The sequence below is a fragment of the Pezoporus flaviventris genome, unplaced genomic scaffold (assembly GCF_033815535.1).
Source record: "Pezoporus flaviventris isolate CSIRO_AGI_PZ_B2104156 unplaced genomic scaffold, CSIRO_AGI_Pfla_v1 ptg000031l, whole genome shotgun sequence".
NCBI classification, from domain to species: Eukaryota; Metazoa; Chordata; class Aves; order Psittaciformes; family Psittacidae; genus Pezoporus; species Pezoporus flaviventris.
This window is the reverse complement of record NW_026892579.1, coordinates 7,049,937-7,074,317: the sequence shown is the minus strand read 5'-3', so window position 1 is coordinate 7,074,317 and position 24,381 is coordinate 7,049,937. Positions and strand designations below refer to the sequence as shown.

The 24,381-nt window shown below is 37.1% G+C and overlaps 1 protein-coding gene across 1 annotated transcript in view; it reads left to right on the top strand.

Annotated features, from left to right (window-relative positions):
* The window catches only part of SLC16A10 (solute carrier family 16 member 10), a 72,168-nt gene that overhangs the window by 36,298 nt on the left and 11,489 nt on the right, over positions 1-24,381 (top strand). Inside the window, exons 2-3 of the mRNA XM_061460112.1 lie at positions 5,557-5,701; positions 8,968-9,406. Coding sequence (XP_061316096.1) covers positions 5,557-5,701; positions 8,968-9,406 — 584 coding nt within the window. The remainder of the gene's footprint in view (positions 1-5,556; positions 5,702-8,967; positions 9,407-24,381) is intronic.

The following is a 24,381-nucleotide window of genomic DNA, read 5'->3' as shown; positions in this document are numbered from 1 at the left end:
TGAACAACAGCTTCTGTTTCCTCCAAAATAGGATCTTTCAAATTCCCAAGCTACACTACTAACAAATCTTATGGAAGCCAATCTTCTGCTTTGCTGAAGAGGATGTCCTTGTATGTAAACGGCCATAGTAGAAGTGGAGGTCCTTCGCACAGTCCACAGTTGAGTTATGGAGGAAGTTTGCTGTAAGATGTTGCAGATGCTGAAAATGTTTAAGTGTTTCTGGAGAGAATGGCAGTTCATGGAGAAGAAATGGCCAGAATACTGATAAAAACACTGGGTGGGGGGGTGGGGAGGGAAGTAACATCTAAATTCGATCAGTAGAAAAACTCCCCAAAACCTGGCTTATGAAGTCCCTCAGCTGTTACTGGTTTGAGGCTGGGAGAATACATACAGACTTCCTTCTTCTTGCTTATTCATAACTACTAACTTAATGGAAGCATGAAGATTTTCATATTGTAAATATTGTCCTTCCCTTTTCTCCAAGTATTCTTTTTTTTAAATATAAGGAAAACCCTCCTAACTATTATTCAAGTTTAGCTTTCAGAAGATGCTAAAGTGCCATTACTTAAGCAGTTATATTAACTCTGCCCTATGACTTTATTGTAATAGGTTACTTCTGCACAAACCTTTTTAGTGAGACAGTGAAACATTTTTAAACATCTGCCATTCATATAATCTGTTTTGTATTATTTATTTTACACAATAATTTTAAATTATTTTTCTTAGAAATATTTGTAATTTCCACAAAACACCAAGAATTTCATACACTTTCAGTATGAGAAGAAGTATTTTCATTTTATAAATTAAGAGATTGATTTGGAAGCAGTTTGTCTCAGATTCTGTAATTTCTGTTCATCATGAGTTAATGCAAGAAGTTCTTATTATCCAGCATCATTATAGTTTGAACTTAAAAGTGCTAACAGTATAGTGTGGCCTGATCTACCCTACTGTTTACATAATGAGATGGTGGGAGAACTGATTTTTAGGAAAGATGTCTTAACAGTGAGCAGAGGTACTAGTTTAGGGGATAATTGGCCAGTCTATTCTGCAGGTGCTCAAAACCTGCGAAAGTGTAGCTATAGGTCTTTCCACATGAGAATCTGTTATATTAATGTAGAAAGTTTGTTTTCACTTTCCCCAGTCTGTATGTGTAATGCCAAACAGATTACTCTCTGAGCTATTCACTGCTGTCTCGGTTTGCTGTGTCAGCTACACAGACACATCTGATTTTTGTAATGTGGGGAAACAAAATATTTAGTTGATTTTGAATCCTTAATTTAAATATCCTTCTCTTCACTTGCCTCATATCACTTCTGTTCCAAACAGTAGTAGCTTTTTATTCCCTGTCTCAACCAGAACAATGTCAAGGGAAGATATTAAAAAAAAATCTTGAAGTTCATTAAGGAATGGTGTTATTAATGTGTTAAGCCAACCACTTGAAACACACTTGTGAGGATAAACCTGACGCAATATAGTGTTAATGTTTTCTTTTATATTGCTTTGTAATTCCTAGTGCTTGAGTCTAAAGAATGAACTAAAACATTTAACAACTTGGTTTGTAATTTGGTAGATAAATATGTATTGCGTAATCTGTGACAATGGGAATGATTTTGTGAATGCGCAGATGTTAGATACTATACTTGAAGACAAAAGACGCCTAAAATAAGGCTGATTCTTAAAAACTCATGGTGAGAGAGCAGCATATTTGTGGAATATATTTTTGGAAACTACATGGTGTAGTTTTATTGCTATAGACTTTTGAACAAGGAAATAAAGTATAAGAACATACACTCAGATTATAGTTGAAGTGGTTTCATTTTGGAATAATTTTTAATTGTAATAGTTTGGGGTTTTCTTGTAAGAATAGGCTCTTGGTCTAATATTTTCATCTTAAGCATAGCTTCTGTTCCATCTTCCAGGGAAGCTTGAATTCGTTATTCTGCAATTACATGTTTTGAGGAGCTAATTCTTAACTTCCAGTGCCTTAAGGAAGGCTTAAATCCTTAAACTAGGAATAGCTTTTCTTCTATAGCAATCAAAGTGTTTTGTGTATGAATATGAATGCAGTTATATGTAGCAATTAAGTGCTGTTATTAGTATCTGAATTAGCAGCTCTGGAATGTAGCCAGCTATGCCAGGAAAGCAGCCAGTAGCCTGGAGGAGAAATGTTTTAATTAATATGTAATGACTGCTCTAGAGAACTCTCATTATTCTGGCAAACTGCGGTTGTTGTAATTTTTCATATTACTTATTTGGGACAATTGTAATTTCTATTTTTAAAATGTGGAAGAAAATTCATTGTACCTTTTTCATACTAGGGGAGAAAGAGTAAGAATGCTTGAAAACTGACTTGAGCAAACTGATAGGGAAAATTACTTGGATCTTTTGAATGTATTTTATAGCCACTGATTTCTTAATAGGATCAAGATATTGCAGCAATAATTTGCCCTACAGAAATTAAGGATTTTCACATGTGCTGTTCTGTTTTTATCTTAATTCTTTCTGGTGATAGGTTTCTTCACAAAGTAGGAATGCAATAGGCTTCACTGAACTATGCATGCATGTGAAGTTAAACTTCAAGAACATTCTTTTTGTTAAATAATAAAGTTGTGGGCATGTCTTGTATGAACAGCATCTCTTTAAATTTCAGTAGGACACAAGAGCCTCATATTAAAGTCATAATTGAAAGGGCTATAGTTTCCATTAGGTAGGTAAGTGGTAAAGCATGGACTTCCACTTCTGCAGTTCAATCACAGTGCTGTTCTGATATGCTTCAGATAAGGCCATTGTCCTTCCTCTTAACTGTCTGTTGTGTTGAAAATCAGTGGGAACTTTTCTTCTCTTTTTAGGGTTCGACTGTCATTGTTCTAATCAAAAAGAGAGTCAAGTGAGAAGAAAGGCATATTTCTTTCATTAAGAAGCATGAAGAGCCAAAGTCAGCATGTTGTTAACTGAATGTAATTTGAGTGGAATGTTTTCACTTCAGGCTTTTTTTAAATTCCAATTATTTTATTAGCTGTATAAGCCATTAAGAAGTGCTGTAAACTTTGATTTCACTAAGTAGAATGCTAATTGAATCACAGCCTGTGCTTACTGGAAATTAGGACTGCTGGATTTGTATCTGTGGCTCTGAAGTGATTTGGTCTATGACTTTATGCACATTACTTAAACTCTGTTTCAGTTGTCCAGTTTCTTTACCTGTTTGTCTGCATGAATAGGGGGCACATACCTATCCAAGTGAGGTTGGATTCTTGTAACCAGTAATCTCTGGGCTTGTCTAGCATCACAGCTGCCTTTGTGTCTTCTCATACCTAGGCAGGAAGGTTTAACCATTCTTTGGAACCTTCATACCACTGTGAATCTGTTGATGATGTAAGTCTTGTAATGCCCACTTAAGATTTAGCTGTCTTTTCTCTTGGCCTTGCAGATATCCCAGGTGTCAGATGTACTCCATGATTTTTAGTGCTGCCCTGCAAGTCAGGCAGAGATGCTGAGGTCTGCTCATGGCTGTGGAGCTGCCATTTACTTGGGGGGATGGCAGGAAGCCATGGACATACTACTTTCTAGTGTCTGCAGTTCCCTTTGGACAGGAGAACTGCAGTCTCTGTATAACTCACTCTGGGAGGGATAAATAAAAAGGTAAGGAATCTTGCAGAAGTTGGACTTCTTGGAAGTTTTGTAACTGGCTGTTCTCCTTGCTGTATGAGAGCAGTTTACCAGTTGTAGTTAGTATAATGCTGTCTTGCAACATTAGGAGCCATCTGGGCTGTAAGATGGGACAGATCTCTTAAATCATCTCTTGTTACACCCAGTGTGCATTTGAACCTTCCTTGACTGCAGAGGAAGAGAAAGGACAGACCTTTCATAGTCTTTGCCTCTCAGTCAGTGTCACAGTGGCCCTGTTCTTCCTAGTCTTTCGTGCTTTCCCTTCAAACAGAAGCTCAAGCTTCTGCGCCAGAGGTGCAAGGCTGGCAGGGTTAGTTGTACCCAGGAAATACCCATAGAAATAGCTCTTCTTCACATTGCAACTTGAAACTCCATTATATTTACATCATTCTCAAAAAAACCCAGTAACAGTCCCCCTGCCCCGAACAGTTAGGTCATGGCTCATTGAGACCATTGTTCGCCCTAAAATAAAGGGTTGATTTCTTATACTCTCCTTTCTGATTTTTGTTAGCCATCTGTTCTCTTTTGTCTTTCATTTACATTGTAAATTCTTTGAGGAAACAATTACTGGTTTTTGTTTGCTTGCTTGCTTGTTTTGCTGTTGTCTTCAGTGCCTTGCACAATGGGGTCTTCATCAATGTGGAGGGCTTACTGGCACTTTAACAACACCATGGAGTCTTGATATTGATGGATGTACTTGCAAATATTCTTCATTAGGTTTCTTGGTTATATTTCTTATACTGTTTCTCCAGCTGTGTCTTTAGGAGAGATATGATAAAAAAACCCACAGTTTCACAGATTTTAATCCATTACCCGTTGAAAGAGATCTTTCATCTTCTGCACAATTCAAAAAAAGTAAAATTTTTTTTCAATGCGTCTTGCATCGTTAGCTTCTCCACTACCTGTTTAGACTTTTTTTTTTTTCCAAATAGATGAGGATGTTTATCTACCTGAACATATTTGTTGTACCTTTTGTGCTACAGCAGCTTGATTTACCTTTATGCCCTGGGAGAACTGTTGGGTGTAACATCAGTGATGCATGTTTGAAAGAGTGAATAGATGATAGCAGGTAAATGATGTGGTTCTGAGCCCCTGCATGAAGTGAAGCACAAAGTTAATTTATAATTCAAAATGAATAAGATTCTTTTCTGCCTAAGTTACATGAAGATATTTTTAGTACACTTGGAGCAAAACATAACACTTGTGGCAGAAACCACAGTGTACTCACCTGAACTGAATCTTAATGATCTAATATTCATAATGATTTATAATATTTATAAAAAACAGTACAGTTTTAACAATGTCTGTAGAACTGGAGCAGCATCAGATGTAGTGACATTTTCCCATTAAATAGGGAACTGCTTGTACTAGCTTAAATTTGTTTAAAGTAAAATCCTATTTCTAATGTGTATATTACAGCATAAAACCCTATTTTTTTACTCATAATTATAATTCAGTATGATCTAGATCTATGTAATTGAGTTAAACAACTTTCTGGAGTCATTAAAGTTTAGAATTAAATGAAATGTGTTGATTGATGTCAGAATGGGTATGGAGCCTCAAAGGTATCTTTAATGGTTTAGTCATCAGTTTGAATACTAGGCTTACTGGAGGAATAATTGTTATTTAAAAAAATAAAAGTAATAACTACTTCTGTAGCTAACTGTGTTCTTTGAGCTGGTGAAGTCTAAATTAGTTGATTATGTAAATTGCTTAGGCTTTTTTTACCATGTTAGGTAAATGTATTTTTAAATCTGTTTACATATTTAAAATTTACCCAATTTTTCTCCAACTTTTATGTAAGATTGTATGTTGCTGAACCAAAAGAAATACTAGCTGAAAGTTTAAGTCACTTGTTCTTCTAAAATTCTGTCTTTTTCTATTCTGCAGCGTGGGTGAGCTCTCTTTCTATGGGGATGGTCTTCTTCTGTTCTCCAATAGTCAGCATATTCACAGACTTGTTTGGTTGTCGAAAAGTAGCTGTTGTTGGAGCTGCAGTAGGATTTGTTGGACTCCTTTCAAGTTCTTTTGTAAGGTAAAAAAAAAAATTCTTTATCCTTGAAGTATTTTGTCAATTTAATGCTGGAGGGTATAATTCTGATACTGTAAGCAGAATATGAAAGAGTAAGCAATGCTACTTTATCTGTTAGAGTAGGAACTTCGGCTTATTTGGTTTTGGTTTTGTCTTTTTAACTATGACTTGTAAAAACTCTCAAGTGGTACTTTCAACTTGAAAATAATTTGAAAAATATAATATAACTTTATAACGGCACTCCCTATTTAATAGGAACCACTATATATAAATGTATCAGCAGCAAGACTAATCCTGCAAGATCAACAGCATTGTCCTGAATAAACTTGTATGTTTCTTAATGTATGCTGTGCTGTAACAGGTACATAAACACTGTCTTCCTTCCCAGATCCTGTCCCCTCCATTTGCTTTTAAAACACTTTTTTGTGTTGATAAATATGCAGTAGAACCTCCACGAAGGTGTTAAGGTTCTAGTAAAATCTGATATTTTCTGTCATTACTTGTCTAATTGCCAAACACAGGTAGTGTATAATGGCATATACTTAGGGCTTAGTGGCTTTATACAGAAAATTGCAGTTCTTTCTTGTGTTACTGAAAAAACTTGAACAGTAGTTGTTGTTTTTTTTTCCTCTAGATTACACTTCATTTTATACATTTCTGTAACTTTTGCAGAATAAACCATAAGAAGTTCAAGAGCAGCTGATTTCTTGGACATTTCCTGTTTCCTCATCTTCTACTGGACATTACTCATTTATTCTAATCACCAGCAGAAATTGGTTAGTGAAGATAGAGTAAGAAGTAGCATAGCAGGAAAATAAGCCACAGTTACCTGTAGGTCTTGGTCTGCTTCTTACTCCACCCTTAGCAGAGTAAGTGCAGGAAAAACCAAAAGCAAAAATTCAGAAGAGTTTCTATGAAGATAAAAGTGTATCAAGAGACAGGCTAGTGGAAACGTGTTTTCTGTTCCTGTACTCTGAACCAGATGGATGAATAGCCATGCTATGTGGCACTATGAGCTAATACATCTAGTTTGGGCATATGTTCTCTAATATGGAAGCTTATACACAGGTTTACAGGAGAAGACAAATAGTTCTGTCTTAGGTACTGAGACTAGTGTTTATATTTATTCTTGGAATAATTTACATTTGTGGGGAAAAAGAAAGCTTTGTTACTTGAACAAGCTTCTGATCCTGATTTTTTTTTTTTTCTATTTTGGTGTTGTTAATCCAAGTGCAAATATTTTCCTTTATTTTATTAAAACAAACAAACAAAACCCCTACTTCCTGATATGTTTTAAGAGGCTTGTTAACCACAGATGAGGTTAAAGCTAAAAGCATGCATCTTGGAAAGTCTTTTTTCCCCTTTGCTTCCCAGTAGTGTGTTTAAGTGCTGAATACTAAAACAGTCGAATAAATAAAAACTTTTCAAAAAGGAAAGATTTTTCTTTTGTTTTTTTGAACAAATGCTGTCATCCTTGTGTTTCCCTGACATCCAATGGAACATGGGCACAAGAGGAATGCAAAAGGAATATTTTGTAAAATTTTAAAAAATATTTTAGCTTATTTAAATTTTGTTTTAGAATTTGAGGACCACTTTGAGGTGAATTCCTGTTAGAGTACATGCCATGTTACTGTGCATTCTTGGTGTTCTGTTACTTACACTAAGCATGATTATGGTGTCACCAGTTAATTGTGGGAGCATAGTTCAGATACAAAAATCAATGTTCTAAAAGTAAAATATTATATAGCAGATAAATGTAAATTTGATTTACTGCTTTTGTTACATACTTATTTCTTATTATAATCTTATTTCTTAGGAAACTGAGATATAAGAATATTTGTAATACAGGAAATATATTGCTGTGTATGCCATGCTGCAAATTCTTGTAATGAATCTACAGATGTATGCAGAAGTTCCTGTCCCTAATGCATTATGTTTCTCCTCTCATTTTATAACTTCTGTTTCTATTTTTTCCTGGTTATTTTCCATTGATAAAGGTAATCAGTCTTTTCCCTGTATGTTTCTGCTCTCTTACCTTGTGTATGTTAATACAGTACACAAAGCCAGAGTTCTGGTGTCAGACGTTTGTTAGTCAAATACCATTTTCCAAGAACTTCCTTAATGCATGGGAAGCTTACAGAGAGATGCTGGTGGGTAATCTGCAATAAGAAGCCTATTAAAAAAGCTCTTTTAAAAAAAAAAGTTAATATATTGGCAAACAGTTTAAATAATTTTCTATAACTGCTTTAAAAGCAGTTGTTAGCTGATAGAAAAGAGCCCACGATATCTTGAAAACATAGTACTTAAAATAATTAAGTCAGTCAGCGTGTTTCACCTCAAATCTTGTATAAAAACATTTTTTACATGTTGCCTCCTTCATCTACATGTAAAAAAAGTTTCCTTTGACTTACTAATGCTATAATACTAATTAATTATACTAACATTGTTATTTCATGCTGTTAAGGTTTCTCACACAAGTGCCTTTTAATGTCACATGTCTGCCTGTTATTTAATACACTGGCTCTGCTTCATTTCAGTTTTATAGGATATGGTAATGGAGGAGAGCCTTGTGATAAAGGTGGTCCTTGATATGAGTGAAAATGTTTCATTCTTTTAGTGTGCTTTTCCTTTCTTAGCATATCCAGTATCTGGTCAAAACACTGAATTTAGAATAGGTATTAAATTTCTTAAATATTCTTGTTTTTATTAAATAAAGTCTATCATTTGTTAATATGTTGTAAAAAATTGACAGGATTTTTGGCTTCTCTTTCACTATTAATGACTGCTTTTGCTGTTTTATTTTTATAGTAAACTATGCAATACTTGATTTTCTGGGTTCAGGGGGAGTGTTCAGCATTCCATTTGAACTGCTAACAGAGTGACATAATATGACAAACCAAACCAATACCGTTTTCTGCAAAAGAAAAAGCCAAACCCCCAGCAATGGTCGAACTTACATTAGGTTAATTCACCCTGACAATGACTTTTTTTAAAAATCTTTCTCTTAGTCTGACTATTTAGTGTAATTATACTTAAATATAATATTTTTTTTAATCTGTTCAGTTAATTCTGTGAAAATCTTGGTGGAAGGAAATGGAATAATTGCTGAATTATACTTACACAGTGTATTTCAACTATAAGTACATACAAACTCTTAAATCCTGTAAATGTATCAATTCATTGAAAAACTGTCTTGCGTATGGTAGGTGCATGCGAGCATACAGTGCTGTACAAACACTAAGGATTCTTTCGTTCTTCTTTTGATCTAGCACCATTGAACCTCTGTATTTCACCTATGGAGTTTTATTCGCCTGTGGCTGCTCATTTGCGTACCAGCCGTCCTTGGTCATTCTGGGGCACTATTTCAAGAAACGCCTTGGACTAGTGAATGGCATTGTCACTGCAGGCAGCAGCTTGTTCACTGTGTCACTGCCCTTCCTCTTGAGAGTTTTGATTGATTCTGTTGGTCTATACAACACCTTGCGGGTCCTGTGCATCCTCATGTTTATTCTGTTCCTGGCTGGCTTTACATACAAACCCCTTGTTTCCAACGCCAAAGACACAGAGGGAGGAAAGAAGGGAAAGTGCAGATTTCCTCCAGGAAAAAAGATTTGTAATTTCTCAGTTTTCAGAATTCTCAGTTACCGAATCTGGGCTTTTGGGATTCCAGCAGCACTTTTTGGATACTTTGTGCCTTATGTTCACTTGGTAAGTGCATGTTTCTTCTTACATATGATGTATTTAAAACTACAGCTATTTTTTTTGTGTGATAGATGATAGGAAGCAATAGTTGTTGCAAGTTGTTGTGTTAGGGAAAAACATGAAATTAATTTTGATGTTGTCTGTGATTAAGAGGGCTCCCATCAGAACTGTTAGTGGAGTCAGGTAAAATTTTAGTTCCTTGTTCTCAGTCTAGGGTTTAAAATACTTTAACCATGACAAGAATCATTAGAAAAGTATTGGTAGAGCTGCATACATGGTCAATGATACTTGTGTATTTCAGTGGAGTAATGGAAGGAGTGAATAAGAGACAAGAAGTAAAACTTGTAAATTTTGCTCCTTAAGTTGAGGTGTGTGTGTGTTAAAATTTGCAAATTTTAGGGTGCATTTTGTTGACCATTTTCCAGGTTTATTAAAAGAAAAATACTTGGATTTCCCGGTCTCAAACTTTAGCTTTGTTGTTTACTGCTATAGCACTCATATAATTAATTATGTTGATGCCAACCTCATGAAGTTTAACCATGCCAAATGCAAGGTCCTACACCTGGGTCAGAGCAATCCCCGGCGCAGCTATGGGTTGGGTAGAGAAGAGATTCAGAGCAGCCCTGTGGAGAAGGACTTGGGGGTGTTGGTTGATGAGAAAATGAACATGAGTTGGGTTCAGTGTGTGCTTGCAGCCCAGAAAGCCAACCGTATCCTGGGCTGCATCAAAATGAACGTGACCAGCAGGTCAAAGGAGGTGATCCTGCCCCTCTAGTCTGCTCTCAGGAGACATCACCTGGAGTATTGTGTGCAGTTCTGGTGTCCTCAACATAAAAAGGACATGGAACTGTTGGAACAAGTCCAGAGGAGGGCCACAGATGATCAGGGGACTGGAGCACCTCCCGTATGAAGACAGGCTGAGAAAGTTGGGGCTGTTCAGTCTGGAGAAGAGAAAGCTGCATGGAGACCTCATAGCAGCCTTCCAGTATCTGAAGGGAGCCTATAGGGATGCTGGGGAGGGACTCTTCATTAGGGACTGTTGTGACAGGACAAGGGGTAATGGGTTAAAACTTAAACAGGGGAAGTTTAGGTTGGATATAAGGAAGAAGTTTTTTCCTGTGAGGGTGGTGAGGCACTTGAATGGGTTGCCCTGGGAAGCTGTGGATGCTCCATCCCTGGCAGTGTTCAAGGCCAGGTTGGACAGAGCTTTGGATGACATGGTTTAGTGTGAGATGTCCCTGCCCATGGCAGGGGGGTTGGAACTAGATGATCTCAAGGTCCTTTTTAACCCTAACTATTCTATGTTATGTGGTGCTTCTAACTGCCAATTCAGCTGGTTTTTATTGTCATCTACAATGTTAGCTTCTGATGATGGGGAAGCTGGGAATCAGCAATTTCTTATGCATGTAGTAAAGTTAACTTGTTTCCCTAGCAGGGTTTGGGTTTTTTTCTTTCTTTTTTTTTGAGGCAACTGGGATATGCATTGCATGAAACGTATCTGGCTGGCAGTCACTGCACTGCTTACTTAAGTGGTGAATTATTTTTGGACAGCTTCCTGGTGGTACTGTCTGAACTGAAGAGGTGCAAACTAAAAGGCTTAAAAGGGAAAGGGAAAAAAACAAGCCAAAAGAAACCAAAAGCCCACAACCTGCAATGGGGTGCTCTACTTAGAGCATTACACATATTCAGGCGAGTTTGATAAAGAGCATGAACTGATACCAGCTATACAGATAGAAGGATCATATTAGTTTTTATTATTCATCCATGATAAAACAGTAGAAGTAATTATAATAAATGTCTTCAACTCCTTAAAAGCCTATGGATTTGTGTGCAATATCACAAGTGCTGCCACCGCTTTCTGGTAATACATTAGCAAGGTTACTGACACTGCATCAGATACTCATTTTAAAAATTACCTTAGGGTGGGGGATGGTTTGGTTTTTGAGCAGCTGTAAACTGCCTTTTATTCATGGCTGGTTCTTGTTACTTAATTTTTAATTGTGTAGATCTCATTCTACAACACTTGGAATTGGACTATTTCAAAAGACTGTACAATTGGATGACTAAGCTGTTGTGACATCTTATGCTGTTTGCCCAGAAGTGTTGTAGAGATGTTTTGAAATGAAACAGTGTTCAGAGGAGAATAAGGGGGATGTTTTAGAGAAAGCTCTTGGATAGGTGGTAAATGATTGTCAACATTTGCAGAGAACCAAGGAACAAGGCTATATAAGGAGTCACATAGAATCTCTAAAATACATTTATTTAACAAACAGCTCACAACTTCTTACCAAGATACTTGTAGGAATGTTTCTTAGTTTTAGACTCAATTGAAGCTGCTGGTTGACTGACAGAGGACAAACCCCTCTATTTTTATATGATATTATTTTTCTTTTTATAGTGTGCTTTCACTCTTGCTGACTGCACTTTTATTTTTTTTTCCCCTATATCAGATTGGCACAAATTCTGATTGCAAAATACAGCTCTAGTACAGGAAAACAACTTGATTAATGTGGTTTCTGATACAATGCTTGATCAACACTAGAAAACAGTACGGTTAGAATCTGGTATTTTTAAGATGACCTCAAAATAATGCTCCAGATTTAAATGGCAGCTTGCCAGCTTTTTTTTGTTGGATTTTTTTTTTCTCCCCTCAGTTTCAGAGGAACCATGAACCTGAAGTATGCTTAACTATTTATAACACAGTCTTCAGTGGTAGTCAGTTTGATCTGTATGCTGCTTTTGAGAGGGGAGGCTTCACCAGCTCTTAGGAATTCTTCCCTGATAAGCTTTATTATCAGAACCACCTCCTGCAACCACAAGTTTTTGTTTTAATTTGCTTGTCTGTAAATACTCAATTTTCCTGTATAATTCTCTGGTCCTCCTGTAAACCAGTGAGGGAAAATATTAAATAATTTACAGTAAGGTCCCACTACTTTTATTTAAAACCATTCTAAACAAGAAGCTTAGGTTCCATTCTTGGTTTTGCAGATCGCATTATTAAATGGAAACTAGCTTTATTTTTTTCCTTTAATATCTTAAAACATCCGATTTAAATTCAATGCAAAACTTAGTTTAGGTACCTTTCAATACACGCAAAGAATCTGTGGAGGACTGAGGTACTACTTAACTTGTGTTATGTACCCAGGACTCTTAACCGTACTTTGAAATATTTAAAGCCTAAATGGAACTTTGATCAGTGCATATGATAGGGATGGTAATAAACAGTGTGAATTGGAATAAAAATTCATGTGTTTACACTGATTAAAAAAAACTATGTAAGTAACATCAATGTGAGATTTCTGTTTGCTTATATATATGGTCCATTTAGTACTATGTGAGTGCTAATCTTTCAGAAAGCTTGAAATAGAAATAGTTTAATAAAATAATCCCTAGCATTACTGATGAAAATTAAAACTTGCATTACATAAATAGCAGTATTTCTGCTTCCAGAATGTATTAAGATGTTTTCTAACCTTAGTCTTGGGTAAATGACCAGTATGAAAAATGTTTTAATACCTCCAGGTCATATATTTGATTTTGTTGGTTTTTTTAAAAGGTATTTATTTTTATGAAAACATGCATAAGTGAAGAACCATAGCATTTATTGCTAGTGGGCAGTGACGCATGCTGGGGGGCTATTTAAAATCTTAGAGAGTTTCTGTGGATTTGTATTTGAGGAAGTGTCTAGATCAGTCTTCATCAAAGGACAGCATGGATTCTGCCCATCAACACAGGTACTTCAACTCCAGTAGATAGCTCTGGACTTCTGTCCTGGGTTCAGCAGTAGCAGTCATGTTTCTCCTTCATGGTAGCTGGTGCAGTGCTGTGTTTTGACTTCCAGCCTGGGAACAGTGCTGGTGATACCGATGTTTTCGGTTGTTGCTAAGTGATGTTTACACTGACCAAGGACTCTGTGAGGCTCATGCTCTGCCAGGGAGGAGGGGAAGCTGTGAGGAAGCAGAGACGGGGCGCCTGACCCGGGCTAGCCAAAGAGGTATTCCATACCACAGCACGTCATGCCCGGGGTGGGGGGTAACTGGGAGTTACCCGGAAGGAAATGGGCTTCGGGGTGGGTCTTATTTCTTGGCCGGTGGTATTGTATTCTCTTCCCTTGTTATTTTCCCTTATCATTTTTGTCGTTGGTGGTAGCGGTGGTGATTTGTATTGTACATTGGTTGCTGGACTGTTCTTGTCTCAACCCGTGGGAGTTGCACCCTTTTGATCCTCCTCCCCGTTCTTCCAGGAGCGGGGAAGGGGAGAGCCCCAGTGTGTGTGTGGGGCCCTTGATTGCTGTCAGCCTGGCACCACTCACTGGGAGTGAGTGAACAAGTTGCCTGACTGGGTTTAAACCACGACAACTTCCTTAGTCACAGCTTTGTCTACTTTTTGATTAAAAAACCCACATTTTGTGTACTGACAGAAGTACATAAAAGTACGTACTTCCAGATAAGTCAAAGGCTATAAGAAAAAAAAATAACTTTCTGCTGATACATCTACCAAACCTGAGATTACTTTCCTTGGTTTTTGAAAATGAAAGGTACTATTGTTCCATTGTTTACTGCATATTTTTGAAACTGTAGCAATACTGTAAAAGAGATATGGCACTTGGACAAGTGACAGTTTCTGTCATGCTGAAACTCTTGAAATTTTCCCACCATTAGGGTTGACCAACAATAGCTAGACTGTTAGAATGGGATGCTGCTTCCAAGTGCCCTAAGAGAAAACATTTCAATACAGAGCCTCGTGCCTACAGTTCTTCCCTTTGGCCTCAGACCTGGTTACTGTACCTAATCAGGTCCCATTTTTCCCACCTGGAAAGGCAGTTTCTGCTAGAGTGTCGGGTCCTCTTGACCATGTGGTGAAAGACAGGTGCTACAGGTCCTACTGGTTTTGGTCACTGTGTGTCACCACTCCATGGCAGCTGGAGGTTGCAGACTTGGTGTGCTCTTGTCACTGCACATCAGCTGCTGTCTGCTAGCTTGCTGCAGCAGAGGAGCTCCTAGTGCCTCAGAAGCACTCGGAGACCCTGCCTGGGACAAGCCCTGATTTCTCTCTTGTGTTCCTGAAGCATATGGGAAGAAAAAAGGATGCACATTGTGACACTTGTAGTAGGACAGAAATAAAAGCTCTGGAATAACAGAATTAGCCAGGACTTCACAGTTTTAACCATCTGTACCATATTTTCTAGGTAGAATAAAGGATATTAAAACCAGACAAAATAACCTGCTCCTTGAGTAAAGTTCTAACTAAAACTAAACAAGTGAATTATGGCATGCTAGATAGGATTCATAACAAGCAGCTGGCAAGAATTACCAGTCTCTGACTGGTAGATACAGCTGCCTGTGGAATAGGCATCATATTCCTTTTGGCTCTCACAAGGGAGAACCAAAAAGGGAGAGCTTTTCTTATCCCAGTTTAATTGGTGTCAAATTCCATTAGTAGGTGTTCCATTCCATGTGATTTTGGGGAACTGGGTTGTGAGAAATACTATAAATAGGTTTTGACTTACAATATGGAATGGTTTGGGTTGAGACTTCTAAAGCATTAATTCAGGTTGTTGAGGATCAAACTGGTAATTCATAGGGTTACTAAATCAAATGGTTGTTATTCCTCTCAATTTTTAAACTAGTCTAAACTGCAGTGATTTGAGAGTTTTTTCTTTTAACATCTCCCTAAAATAGGCAAATAAAAACTAGTCTAGTTCATTCAGGTTTAAAATATGAGTCCACAACAGAAATGCAAAACACTTTCGAAGTTGTATTTAAAGGACTATCTCAAGGAAACGATTAAGTGTATTTGGAGCAAAGTATACCTAGCACAATGCAGTAAAAAATGTGTATTGATAAAGTTTACTTTTCTAAGTCTAAACTGTTTTTTAATGAAGAAAACACTTTAAAGAATAACTACATCTCTTGGAAAGTTAAGCTTGTTGTTTAAATATGGCTATAGGCTTGTATGTAATTGATATGCAGTGTGAAAGTTACCATAAGACTGACTGTTCTCTTAAACCTTTGGAATAGCTCAGGAAAAATGACTTCAATATTTCTCACCCTGCTTTGCTACCTATTCCTTGATTTACTGTGTAAATCTGACTTTAATGCTTATCCACATTCAAATTCTGTGATGGGTGCATATTGGCATTTGTAGAGATTTTTGGTTAGCAGTAGCTATGTGGAGTGTGTGCTCTCTGTCTGTGTGCTGCTTAAGATTTGAAAAAATGGTGTGTGCCTGGCCATTTTTTCAAACAGCTTCCCTGGGAGAATCTGTCTTCAGGCAGACTCAAATACTGGATTTATTCTCCTCCATAGATAGATACTGAAGATTTAGAGTCTCATTGCTACTATGAATCTGCACTTGTCAGGAATAGGTTCAGCTGGACTTCCAACAAACAGGGAAGCGAGACTGCAGACTTAATGCTTGGGAAAGATAAGTAGAACCTGCCTCAGATTTTAAAAACTGCCACTGAGAAACAAAGTATGATTTTGGTCTCTACTCTAAGGTTTGCGTCAACTGCATAATGAAAAGTAAAGAGGCTTCCAAGCAGCTGACCAGCTAAAAGGTATTCCAGAGAGATACAGCAGCCCCAGGGCCATTGTTTAAGTACAGACTCTGAGGTTCTGCTGGCATCTCCTTTGAAAATAGGAGGTTAGCTGGCTCTGCTCCTCAGTTGCCTTTTCAGATTCCTGAGGAAACTTTGTGATGATAAAGTGAAAGTTTAGTCTCTAAATAAGCCTGGATGCCAGTAGTGAACCCTGTATAGCTGTTTTTCACTGGAAAATAAAAATATTCCACAGTGTATATGTCCTCTGTGGTGCTGTGCTTTGCTGTATGAAACCAGGAATACACTGTGTCTGGAAGAATTTAGAGGAGATCCCTTGTTCCCTATGGTATTATATGTTGCATGAAGGCAATCAATTTGACTGCCTTTTCTTTTTATAGACCTTAGGAATGGCTGGGAAGACGTGCCAGTGATGACAAGCATTCTTACCAGGCCACTAATCCCCTGCTCTGCTCAGTCCATAAACAACTGTGACAGATTGAGAACCTTGCTGTGTTTCCTTTAGAGACTGCTTGGACCATTTTGAGCATTTGAGTTGTCATTACCCAGTCATTTTGGGCTCTTTTTCACCTGGATAATCCTTCTAGTTCAATTTGTTTCCTATTCATTGCCTTCCATGGTGTTTCAGCTGCCCTTCCAATGACACCTTTTACAATAGCAAGTTTCCTGCAAAGTAGGAAATAACTCATTTTCATTTCCAAAAAAAAAAAAAAGCTTTGGGGAAATCTATTCATTTGCAAACAACTGAAATTAAACATAATTGAAACTGGTTCTTTTGTCATGACTTTCATAATTCAACATTTCCATTACAATGCCACATGTGTGAAGCTCCTCAGCTTCTGTTGGGTCAAAACCATTAACAATAACTAGGCCCTTGTCATCTGACTTGTTGACAGCTTTTAGGATTTTAACCCAGGTCTTTGTGGTAGCTGACTAATTCAGACAGATGTTCTCTACAGACAATATTTAGTGGTGAAATATTTAGAGACCTCAGTAGGGCTTTTAAACCCTTGGAGAAGTCAAACCGTTTCCCTTGGTATGAAGGTGATGGTGGCCTCTTTGGTTTCCACATTTGCAAGGGTGTACCTTCCTTGTGGTAAGTTCTGGAGTCTGTTCAGGCTTGTGGGTCAATATGCAATAGTGAAAATGTACACTGTGCCACATACCAGGCTGCATGTGTGATCACATGGGCTGCTGAAGGTTGGCCTGTTCCACAGGCAGGTATTTTATGTATAGATATATATATATGTTTCTGCCCTTGTGAAATACTAGAAGAGTTTCTTAAGTGTCTGTGGGGGAACCTCCTTTTGATATCTGGGGCAACAAGTTCTCTTGGGGAAGCTCACTGGTTTTAGTGACAGATACAGTACCTTCAAAATGTAAACTGTCTTCAGAACTCAGGAATCTGTTCTCTAGACAATCTCTGTGCTTAAAGATAGTTATGAACAATGCTGCAGTTGTAATTTCTGTTATCAAAGAGAAAGGTCATGATCCTTTTGCTGTGTAGAGAAGCTTTATAGCAATGTATTTCAGAGATATCTCATCAGAACAGATGATAGGAACTTAAAGGTTGAATCATCTAGGCAGTCTGCTTCTCAAGTGGAAACTAAATTACGTTCAAAAATCTTTACCATCCTAACAAGACACATATTTTTGTTCCTGGGAGGGGCATGGAGGTGGTTGGAATAGCTGTAAAGTACTTGTTAATCATAAGAACTTCTTAATGCATAGGGGCAAACTAATTTTTAGGCTGCCTCACAGAATTACACAGCTCAGATAATATTAGTCTGTTCTCTGTGTGGCTTAGTCTCTCTCCAGATCTTTTGTGTGTGTTACTTTGAAGTTGCTGGGGCTAGTACTCTGCCTCGATAGTCTGTCCTTAGACAAAAAGATAGTGCTGTCTGCTGGTCTGTACTTCCTAATCTGTTGCTGGAACATCCAGTTTGTTCCTATTCTTTAGCTAAGAAGTTTTATCCTCCCCCATGTTGTGACTCTCCCCCCTCTCCCCCTTAGAAACAACATAATGAATAGGAGGACTTGCTGATATGGGCTATAGAAAATGCAGCTCTTTAGCAGATTTTACGCACACACACACACACACACCCCCAATGCCTTCATGTGATTTAACTTTTCTACAACTGTTTACCACATTGGGGCACCTTCCTAACATGAATCAGGGTAACTTGTCCTTCAACTCTATTCTTTATCAACCAGCTGTTTTGACTTGTGTCTACCCATTTCTCACTCTGTATCACTGATGTGCCTTGTTTTTCTTAAGAAAAGGTCAGATTCTGCTGTGCAGATTCAGTGTTTGAACTTTCACCCCCTAGAACATGTGGCAGTAAAAACTGTCCTCCTGTGTGATCAACTTGGAGAAATGAAGAGCCAAGGTCTCATTAGATCCTCTGTAGCCACAGTTTGTCTAGGAACTTCGGTGAAATTTTTTCCATGAACTTTAAAACTGTCTTAACTTCCATATACCAAATTTTTGAAAGGCCTTATTTAGTCAGGACAAAATAGTCTCTATTCTGCTCAATTAGAAGAATAATAATTTTCCACTTGTAGACTTCACCCTCCCCAAGCAAAAGCTTTGAGTCATTAAGAAGAATTATACTGGAAAATATGAACTGTATAGAAATCACCCAAGATTCTCCAAGCAGATCTGAGCTACCATATGGGAACAAGCTGTAAGATAGTCAGGATGAATCTCACTGCAGTAGTTGATGCTCTGCCCAACAAGACCCTATCATCATCATCATCTGTAACATTGCTTACAAATGTTTTTGTAACTCTTCAAGCCTCCTCTACTCTTGCGTTCCCTAACACAACAAGATGTCAGGTGCAGCATGTCTAAATTAGACTTCTTATTTGAGAAACCAGTTTCATCTGCTCTTCTTGTAAGAGTGGTTTCTCTGCATAGAAATTGATAGTTGCTTTGTATTCCCTGCAATGGGACACGCATCTGCTCAAGAAACCATAGTAGAACAGAGTTGTGTATCTTGCAATAAGCAAAGCTCTTCAGGTTGTGCATTCTGTGTGTACGGTCCTAATCCCGTACCTCTCTCCTCCCTTTAAGTCCTAAGTCCCTGGATTCCACAGTGGATACAAATAGAAGCACAGATATAAATGTTGTCCTTTATGTCTGAGTGCAAAGCATGATGAAAAGTATGATAGTAATACTGCATGGAATCTAGTAACCAAAAATCTCTAAACTTAAACATATCCACGATAAAATGTGTACGCATAGCACATCTTGAATAAATTTACTTCTTGTAAGGTAAGTACTGTCTCTGTTTTGTGAACCACTTGTGTTATGTCATGACTTGCTACTTTTAGAATTTTGTGTAAAATAATATTTAATATCTAATTGTTACATCTGGATTTTTTTACTCGAACTGGAAAACAACCAGCCTCCATTACTACATTCACTTGCTTTTATGGGCTGCTGTTCAAGAAACCTGTTCATTTCTTCAGATTTCCTGCATCAGTCATTTGTCTGAAGTCTTATCACATCTTTTATTTCCCAGGATCTTTCAGGTTGTTGTGTAATGATAGGTTTATATCTTTCAAATTATGTTCAGTACTAACAGATAACTGTGTGTCAAGCAGATAATTCTCTATACTGTAGTTACTCTAAGAAGTTTAAACTCTAGATCTAGTTGTCAATTTTAGCACCATCGCCTTCCTCATCCACTTAATCTGCCATATTTGTCTCCAGTGGAAGACTAACAAGGCATTGGTTTTGTAAAGGTCAAATATAATTATTAAGCAGATACCTCTGACACCCCAGTGCTTTTCTAATCTTTGCATTTATCTCCCTTCAGATCTCAACATCTGCTGCAGTTTTACTGCCCAGGTTAGTGAAATTTTCCCCCTTTATCCACTTCTGTAACTATCTTGTGCGCCCATTTTTTTCCCAGTATTCCTCAATGTTGATCTGGCAGATATATTCTTGGCTAGACTGTCCATTTTTGACATTGGGGTGGGTGGAGATGGGAAAAGAGATTATTTCCTGCTTGTAGCTGTAATGAAAGCGTATTTAAGTTTTCCAAATAAGTACTAGAAAAGAATAAAAATCCGAAGTACAGAAAGAATAGAAACTGAAAAGAATAAAACACAGAATAAAAATAGTTCTGGGTTTTTTAGAAGTAAATGAAAGTTTACAAAAAGTATTCTAGGTAGCGGGTATACTCAGGTACAAACAGCAAGATGATATTGAAGGATAAGAGCAAAACATTTCCTCAGGTATGTGCAATACTAGCTGATTAAGAGGTCTGAGTACATTACAGTTTCCATTGTGTCAGTCTCTAAAAGCACACTAGTCAATGTACTCTTGAATACAGATTATTCTAATAATAAACAGAGCATATAGTTTGAAGTCAGATTAAATCGTAAAGTGTATTCTCTCTCTTTTAAATCTTATTTTAATGGTAAACTCAGCATCCTGTCTTTGGTTGCTTGAAGCATTCTGACCTGAACTAAACTATTCATGCTCCACAAGTGCCCAGAATCCTCAGATCACACTTTTTTCCTTCCATCTTCATACAGACTAAAGAAAACTAATCACCACAATTAAGAACCTTCCCTTACTCATACACAGACCTGTTTGTGTCCAATTTCTGCTCCAAAAATTGCTGCATAGAAACTCTCTTTGCTTTTTAAAGTCCTGTTCAGGCTGCAAATTTCTTTCCATGTGTTTTCAGTTTTCTTTTGAGGAAATCCTGGAACCTAACTCTTTCCATTTGATTGTCAGTAATTGTCAAGCTGTGAGCTATTATTCAGGTTTTTAATAAATGATTAAGATTTGTCATTGCTACTCAGTGGAATATTTCCTAGGAAAATGGAGAGATGGTTTTTGGATTGCTCTAGGCAGGAAAGAAAATCAAGCATAAATGTCTGTATCTTGAGTAAAGGCTATATCTCTATGAAGAGCAGGAGAGTATAATTATAATCTTTGTGGTGTTTTAAATGAAAATATGACTACTTGATTCAATTTCTCTGGGCCCTGATCTGGTAGATATTTGGCAGTGTGCTTGGGAATTTCATCTACAATTGAGACTTTCACAAGAGCTTTCTTCTGTGTTTCCCAGTAGAATGAGACAGGTGCTTCACCCAGCTCTGTAAAAGCTGAGGTGATGGTGACCATGTCCACAAATAGACCTCTGATATCAAAGTGCTATGGATGCCCTCATAAACATGTGGCAGTTGAAAAAAGGTTTGAGAATCTGTGTTTTGATTTTACTCACCTAAGGAGTCTAGTCCTGAAAACTTGATAAAAGTAAGGAAGTCGGTCTCTCTTAGAAGATGACAGTATCATTGTAACATTTAGATGGATGGATGAATCCCTACTTTACTAACCAGTTAACTCCAGTTTAGTTGTGTATGTGCTGTTCAAGAAAGGTAAGAAATTCAATTTTCGTAAATTTTAGAAGAGGCTACTGTAGTAAGTCATTGTTTTTTGTGTGTGTGTGCATACCCTTTTCCCCCCTTGTCCCCCTCCCAATGAGTCATGCAATCTTGTCTGGTAATCTTACTGCTACTTCTACTGATGGGTTGGAAAATTTACTTAAGGTAGCAGTGCTATTTTGTAAAATGGAAATCCATTCTTTAGTAAAAGCTTTTTGTTCCTGGTTAATTTTACTAATGTAAATAAATGCTTATTTTCATTCCGATCTTAGTCCAGCTTCCCATGTTTCTCTTTGCTTTTGTCATCTTCCTGTCTGAGTAGTTACAGAACATGAGTTCTCGCCTGGTGAGGTTTTCAGTATGGCAGGTTTCAGAGGCCTTGAGTCAGTTTTATTAGCTGTCTTTCAACACGTTTTGCAAGCTGAGGGGTATTTACTGGCCTCACTTGACTCAAAGACCTTTAGTTTTACTAACTCATCCTTATGGTCTAAAGAATAAGAAGATTCTCCAGAGAGCAATTTGGAGCATCAGGGTCAGGCTTCTGAATTGCCTCTCAAAGAATCTGCCTTTTTTTTTTAATCCGTGAGGAAGACTAGCTGGCTAAGGCAGATGTCTGAAGTTCAGCAGTGAGAAGACATCTTTTTGTGACACGTAAATGTTGTAGCTAACACAATATTCTAATAAAGGTCTTGCTTGTTGTATTATGGTGTTAGCACTCACCTTTTTTCACTTACTGCTGCATTTAATTGGTTAATACACAGTCCCACTTGTTCTCCCATAGAGTCAGTTGAGAGTCAGTCTCTCCCATAGAGAGAACATAAGTCAGTTGTAAGCTTACCTTCAGCTTTGCTGAACTGCATTGCCAGAAGCTAAATACATGCTTTCTATGAAATTTATGCAGTATATCCAGCAATTCCTAATTTAGGCAAAATTAAGGAAGGAAATCACTTTTGTTAGTGTATCCTTGTACTTATTTCTGGATAAATAGTATATGCTGTTACAGAATCGTAGAATCATAGAATGCTTAGTGTTGGGAAGGACCTTAAGAACATCTAGTTCCAATCCCCCTGCCATGAGCAGGGATGCCTCACACTAAACCATGTTGTCCAAGGCTCTGTCCAACCTGGCCTTGAACATTGCAAGGGATGGAGCATTTACCACGTCTTTGGGGAACGTGTTCCAGTGCCTCAACCCCCTCACAGTAAAGAAAGTTATGTATTCCTCTTCTCAGTGTTCTCATTATTTTTATTTTTAAACTTGGCTAATAAAATTTTACTTTATTTGTTCAAAAGTCAAGGCCAAGGTATTATCACTAGACAGACAAGTACAATAGACGTATTTTTTTTTAAAGTTGGGGAAGACTAAACTGAATATGTAGCAGCAGACTTGTACTGCAATTTTACTTAAATATGCTAAATAAAATTAATCCATACTATAAGCTTTTAATTTAATATTGTAAGAGGATGAGCTTACTATATTAGGTTTTAGTTGCTTTGCTCCTATTAGCTACTTTGAGAATCCATCTTAAATTGTGTTTACCAAAATTAGCCAAGGTGGTTATCTAAAAAGTCTGGTGTGTACAACATTAATCGTCAGTGGTTAATGAAGTATTTTCTTGTTACTTGGGTATTTGTATAAGTTATCTTAATCCATTGCTTTGATAGCCCCTAATTTCTTAATCATAGCATATCATATAATGTGCTTAGTTTTAATTACGTGTTATAAACCGATAACACTTTAGTGTTATCACATTAGTAAATGCTGCAATGATTTGAAAAGAATGACTTGCATTATAGAATCATAGAATAGTTAGGGTTGGAAAGGACCTTAAGATCATCAAGTTCCAACCCCCCTGCCGTGGGCAGGGACACCTCACACTAAACCATGCTACCCAAGGCTTCTTCCAACCTGGCCTTGAACACTGCCTTTAAAATTTAAGTTGTGATGTCAGGTAGTTGCTTCCTTCAGTCGTAAGGTTACTTTTAATCAAATGTGCAGGAGAGTTTTACCAAGCTAGAGGTAAAAAATAAATAATAATTAAAAAAAAAATCAAGTTATAACACTCAGGAAGTATGTATTTGTGACTTCTAAGACACCCATCAAATTACTTCAGAAAGCATAGAAAATATGAGTAGAGGTATCCCAGTATTTTAACCAGTTTAACCATTTTTTTGAGTTTACCCAGTTTATTTTGAGTACCGACTTACTTTGGTAAAAGACTTTTATTTATTTATTTTTTTTATTTTATTTTTGTAAGCAACTCATGCTCATTAAACTTCTGCTTATTGCCAGATCTTTCTTTTGGATTCTGTACACTTGGGTCCATGACTTTAATAGTGAGTAATGACCAAACCAGCACATAATAATTCAACTGAGGCCTTACTGGTACAGAGCAGTATGTGAAGGTCACATGTCATGAATTGATAAATATTCTGTTATTTTTGTAATACAATGACATTGGAACATGCTGAAGTTTTATCTGCTAAACCTTCAGTTCCCTCTCTAAAGGTCTGTTCCCAGATTATTCTTCCATATTGTATTCATGCATCTGATTTTTACATCATATAGTGTTTTTTGAATATTATTTCCTCAATGTCTTTTATGGAAATTAAGCACATTTATTTCAACTATTGACTTATATGCCAGATTGCCAAAATGATTTTGAATTCCAGTCTTTTTCTTTACAGTACCTGCAACACTCATCATTTGATGTAATTTGCAAATTTAATAAGTATATTCTCTTTTTCACTGTTCACATCATTAATGATAATGTTAAATAGTGATAGGTTTGGGCAGGTTTTTATGGAGCCTTCTTTGGCATATTTGGTTTGCAGTGAATCTCTAATTAAAAATAGCTTTTCCAAATGTTTGAACATTCATGTTTACAGTTGTTCTGTTTAAGTCATATGTTCCAGTCTGGCTCATAAGAAATTTTGTTTGAGGGAATTTCTAAATGCTGGCCAAGGTCAAGATTTGTTAATCTGTCCTTCCCCTTGTTGTCAAGGTTTGCTACCCT